Source organism: Anoplophora glabripennis, unplaced genomic scaffold (assembly GCF_000390285.2).
Source record: "Anoplophora glabripennis isolate ALB-LARVAE unplaced genomic scaffold, Agla_2.0 scaffold677, whole genome shotgun sequence".
Classification (NCBI taxonomy): Eukaryota; Metazoa; Arthropoda; class Insecta; order Coleoptera; family Cerambycidae; genus Anoplophora; species Anoplophora glabripennis.
The window spans coordinates 200,557-206,753 of NW_019416788.1; the positions used below are offsets into that span (position 1 = coordinate 200,557).

Sequence of the window (6,197 nt, forward strand, 5' to 3'; positions counted from 1 at the left end):
ACTCAACGTCTTCCACTGGCGGTGGGTGGCCCAGCCAAACCAGCAGTTCGGTTGACGTGACTAACAACGTTCGTCGAACGAGGGCGGTGGGTGACCCAGCCAAACCTTCGCCGACAACGCCGTGGTCGTACTGTCTTGCCAGAGTTCAAAACGGCCAGACTTGTACCATAGCAGGACAAGTGAGAATAGGAAAATACAATTTGCTTATTCCGGACGGTTGCTTCTGGCGGCTAACTCCTTGGGTCGGGTGGCGGTCTCTGGTCGGTGTTCAGGTCCTCGGGGTGGTCCTCGGGTTGGAACTGGAGCTCTTCGAGTTCTGGCAGCGAACTGAGGATTTTAGTCGGGGATCGTTGGTTTTATTACTTCAATCCCCCCTTGACTAGACAGGAGTCGTGGTGGGATTATGCGCGCGGCCCTCGACAAAGTGGGGCAAACGGACGGTTCGGCTCGACTCGCGGTTAATTGCTCTCACCCAATTAAACTAATAAATATATGGCCAACGGCCTTGCATAAAACTTGAAATTAATACAGGTTCATTACAAGGCGTTTGGCTTGCAATTACGGTTTGTAAAAAAGTATTAGCGTTCATGGAATAACCCCTGCAAGGTTGATAGGATTGCAAAAAAGTATCAACATTAATCTAAAATCATCCATCGACAAACGTGGAAAGCATCACAAGAGACCAAACGCATTGGTAAAACGTTTAAATATTGTCGAAGAAAATTCTACAAGACAAATTTCTCGACGCCTATAAGGCAATGTATCTCAATCTGTAGTGTGTGGCGAGAGTTACGAGAGCAACAGTTAAAGCCGTACCATATTCAGAATTTTCTAGAAGATACTTTTTGCAAATGTTAAACAGAAATCGTAATTTCTCCATTTTGTATTATTTGTGTGAATCCACCAATTTACTTGTAAAAATTACTACAGAAAATTAGCTAACGGGGAAAACAGTTTAAGGGAATGGCTAATATATTCCAAGTCATTGAATTCAGTTTATTGTTTTCCGTGCCAGTTGTTCTCCTCTACGAGTGATAAATGTACTTCTTTATTTGATGATTTGAAGCATCTTTCAGAAACGCTGAGTTCTCATTAAGTTAACAAAATACATGTTATGAATTGCAATAAGTGGAAAATGCTTGAAAAATCCTTTAAAACAACACTACTATTGATGCTACGCACCAGAAAGTTTTTAATTTAATGAAAAAGCATTGGAAAAATATTTTAGGAAGAATAATATCCATTATACTCTTCCTGGCTGACCAAAACTCGCTTTTCGGGGGTCCCCTGAGAAATTATGCGTTCACAACAATGGAAACTTTCTAAAAACAATTGAACTGCTTGCTAAATATGACGCAGTAATAAAAGAGTATTTAAATAAAATTGAAACGACTATAAGAAAAACTCATTATTTAGGCCACAATATCCAAAATGAATTAATACAGAACATTTCAAGTAATATTAGAAAATAAAAAAATTGCGATATACATAACTCAAAATATTTTTCCGTTATATTGGACTGCACTCCAGATAAAAACAGAGTAGGGCAGCTTACAATCATATTGCGATATGTAAAGCCCAATCCGTTTGCAGTTAAAGAGAATTTTATAGAATATTGGCCTGTACATGACAGTACTGGTTACGGTCTTACAGAAGTCGTGCTGTCAAAAATTAAAGATATGGGTTTGGACGTTAAAAACGTACGAGGCCAGGGTTATGACAACGGGGCCAAGATGCGAGGGAAAAATGTTGGTGTCCAAAAGAGAGTACTTAATATTAATAACAGAGCAATGTTCGTAGCATGTGCAGCTATTCTTTAAATCTAGTTATTAATGACGCTGTGAAAGCCACATTTGAAACCTTATTTTTTTTCTTTTGTACAGACCATCTATGTCTTTTTTCAGCTTCTATACATAGGTCTAGGTCTATACTGAAGAATTAAAATTCTTGACTCTTAAACCTCTTAGTGATACACATTGGGAAAGCCGTATAGAATCTGTTAAAGCATTAAAATATCAATTTGAGGATATTTACGATGCTTTAGTAGATATTCCTGACAATTTGACTTGCGATCCGATAGCTTAGGCTACGGTTACAGTGCAAGCGATTTCGCGCGAATCACAATTCGCGCGTGTATGCGCTTACTCGCGCGAACAAGCAATGGTTTCTGGTGTTTCTAAAATTCGCGCGATTGAAAGCGATTTTATCAGTTTCATTGAAGTATAGGACGCGGAAGGTGTTAAACATTTCAAGTTATGGATGTCGAAGAAGAATTTTATCTCTCCGAGAATTCAGTATTGAGATTATCTGCATTTAATAAGAAAAATAGGCGGTTCTGGGTTAATGAAATATACGCAAATCATCATTTAAGTGAATATTACCAGATTTTTGAAGAGTTAAAGCTGCAACCGATAAAGTTCTTTGAATATTATCGAATGAGTTATGACACATACTCTTATATATTGAATGCAATAGATGAGGCAATAAGAAAACAGTGTAACTTCAGGAAATGTATTTCTCCATCCGAAAAGCTAACAATAACATTAAGGTAAGTAAAACTTGTAGTAAAATTAGGGTAATGTTAATTTTAAACCGTGAAATTGGTAACATATGTTGCAATACTATAGTCTTCTCGACAGTCTTGGTGTTCCTCCTCTGGAACTTCATTTTCAGGAACAGGTTTATTTCTATTTAGTGAATTGGAATGCTGGGATACGGAAGGTTGAGAGAAAAGTGGAGGTGAAGATAAGTCATACCAGCTCGATTGAGTTGAAGAAGCAGGTGATGGTTCTGATTGAGGAGTAGTACTAGTAGAATATGAAGCGTGGACCCCGGAAAATCTATTTGGGAGAATTACGTGACCTGATGGCTGACTTTTGTAGGATGTTATCTCGTTCAGAAGAACTTGTTGCAGCTGTAACTGTACATGGAGCTTTCTTTCATCTTTTACATTTTTGAAATGAGGTAGTAAACTCATTAAAAAATGGTAGTCATAATCTTTGTGTATATCTGTTTCCACTTTTCTTTGTTTAAAAAAATTTAGTTTTTCTTCTTCTAAAGCAAGCATCCTCTTTTGGACATCATTTCCGCGTTTTGCAGATTTCGATGGCAGAGTTTGTTGTTTCTTGCTTGAGGATTCCTGCTGTTTACGTAATGGCTCCTGCTGTTGTGTTTCAGGCAATAAATTTTGGTCTTCCCTAGGTCGTTTAGATTGGTTGGCAGTACTTGTAGATTGTAAAACCTGTATTGCGTCGTTCGTATGGTTATCGTCGGTATTTTGCGTTTTAGGAGACTCTGGTTCTGCGTCTAGTCCGTTATTTGATTTCTCGTTTACTGGTAATAATGAATTCTCTCTAGGTAACGAAATATTTCCCGAAGTTTCCCGTGGCGTCATTTGATCTGCCAAAAAATACAAACTCTCGAAGTATGGCCAAGAAGAACCACTTTTTTCCCCTCCTGCTGCACCGGACTGTTTGTATTTAATAGTTTTCTGATACTCTTTTCGAAAGGTATCTCGTAATCCTTTCCATTTGGTTTTTGCTACTTCACCTAAAAGTGTAAACAAGAAATATAGGTATAGGAAATGCATAAGTAGATACTAAGATAAGAATATTTATTTTGTAAAATATACAGGGCGATTCAGTCATTAGTTTTTCAAAAATAATGTACTGATGACTGAGTCACCCTGTATAGCTATAGGTTTTTTTTTATTTTGTTACAGATTCCTCTCCACTGGACTTGGATTTCGTTCTTTAGCCTATTCATTCAGAATGTCACATAGTACAATAAGAAGAGTCATATATGAAACTTGTACAGCCATCTGGGAAATATTACAGACACGGCATTTACCTCAGCCTACAAAGGAATTACTATTAAAAAGTTCTTCAACATTTTATGACAAGTGGAATTTCCCTAACTGTGTTGGTTGTATTGACGGAAAACATATTCGTATTAAATGCCCAAAAAACTCGGGTACTATGTTCTATAATTACAAACAGTACTTTTCCGTAGTACTACAAGCTGTAGCTGATGCAAATTATAAATTGCTATGCATTGATATGGGTGGATATGGCAAGCAAAGCGATGGCGGAACATTCGCATCTTCCACTTTATATGAGCAATTAGAAAACGGACGTTTTCTTCCAGAAGATAAGAAACTACCTAATTCCGAAGTAATCCTTCCGCACGTTTTACTAGGTGATGATGCATATCCTCTAAAATCATATTTAATGAAACCATATTCTAAACGAAATCTTTCACGCGAAGAAGAAATTTTTAATTACAGACTGTCACGCAGTCGAAGAACGGTAGAATGTTCATTTGGAATAATGGCAGCAAAGTGGAGACTGCTTAACAAACCTATAGAATGTCATCCTGACAAGGTGGATATAATAGTAAAATGTATTTGCGTATTACATAATATTATTATAGACAGAGAAGGTATCAATCAGTCCAATGTATTACAATCCGAGCTATTCAATTCACAGAGTAATTACAATTTCACATCACGTGTAAACAACAGATCTGCCAATAGAGCATACGACGTACGAGACACATTTAAACAATATTTTAATAGCGAAATCGGTGCAATACCACAGCAGTATAATAATATATAAGTAATTATATAAATTGTACTGTACTTATATTTACAATTATTTACATGCATGCCTATGCTCTGTGATGTATACTACAAAATAAAACGAAAAAAGATATACTTAACTGCTAACATTTAATTCTGTTGCCACATCTTCCCACAATTTCCGTGATTTATCACGGTTGTGATAGCCCTTACTCTTTTGGTCCCACAATAGCCTTCTATCAAACACCAAGAAAATAAGTTTTTCACTGTCCATTTTGAAAATATCTCTGATAATTACTGTGAGACAATTGAACAAGACTTAAAACAATCGCGCGATCGCATTCAGTTCGCGCGAAAAAAACAAACCTGTTTGAACTTCTAGCAGCGATTAGCGCTACTAATTCGCATGTACTGTAACCACCTGCATTTGTTTGTGCAGGTTTGATAGTTCGCGCGAATTCGCGCAATTTCGCGCGAACCGTAATTCGCGCGAAATCGCTTGCACTGTAACCGTAACCTTAGCAAAAAAATAAAAAGGTTCGATTTTTTGGTATGGATTGTTTTTTGGTATGATGTTTTAAATAAAAATCAACTTGGTTAGCAAGCTTTTGCAGAGCCCCGACTTAAATATTGTCCAGTCTACTAGATCCTTAGAATTACTTGGCAGCCACTTCCGGGGTTGCAGAAATGATAAATACTTTCAAGAGGTATTAGTCGATGCAGATGAATTAGCTCAAGAACTAGAAACTGATGCAAGGTTTTGTCTAGAAACTAGAGCCCGTCCAAGAAAAGAAAACAAAACAATTTTTGTATGAATCTCAGGATGAGCCAATAAATGATCCGTGTCAAAAATTTAAACTTGAGATTTTCTTTGTCGTTTTGAATACAATTATTAACTCAATTGACGAGAGACTTGAATTATTGAAAGTTCATTCTAATTACTTTTCAATTTTATATAATATTTCTGCGCTTCTTACCACTGATAAAGAAGATCTTCTGAAACATTGTATGGATTTGGAGTTATACTTAATTCATAAACATCAAGTCTTAAGTCACGTTATTAAAAATGGCAAAAAGCACAAAAGCAGCAAATTAGGGTATAAATTAGTTATGGACATAATCGGATGATTCGAATAATTGGAATATTGACACTCCTGTTAATTTTTTAATACAAATACGAGTGTATACGTAGGCTGCTGGAAAAGTTTCTGCAATCCACCACGTCCAGTGGTGCCAACGTTCTGTCAGTGTAATATTCGAGAAATTAGACGTTTCTAATCTATAAATCAATTGACAGTTTGTACTCAGCGAAGTAGTTTTCTGTGTACAGTGTTTTAAAAATGGAATTTTCACGTGAAAATTTTCGGGCAATGATTTATTACGATTACAGATGTAATCTTACTCCGAAGCAATGCATCGATCGACTGCCTTTGGGGATGAAGTACCATACACACGATTTTGAACGTACGAAAATTGTGCAGTTGTTGGATCCCACACAATTTGACCGACATTCAGAAAAAGACAAAAGCAATGCGTAAGAAATTCAACTGAGGCCGGTCAAATCCGATCTACAATATCGTTACTGACGACGAAACTTGAGTTTATTCGTACGAGCCCG

The 6,197-nt window shown here is 36.8% G+C and overlaps 1 protein-coding gene across 1 annotated transcript; it reads right to left on the reverse strand.

Moving 5' to 3' along the window:
* Positions 1-2,509: 2,509 nt before the first annotated feature.
* Positions 2,510-3,854, reverse strand: LOC111691920 (cytoplasmic polyadenylation element-binding protein-like). The gene has a single exon (XM_023455454.1). It carries the CDS (start codon positions 3,587-3,589, stop codon positions 2,588-2,590), a length of 1,002 nt encoding a protein of 333 aa, XP_023311222.1. The 5' UTR covers positions 3,590-3,854; the 3' UTR covers positions 2,510-2,587.
* Between the last annotated feature and the right edge of the window lie 2,343 nt (positions 3,855-6,197).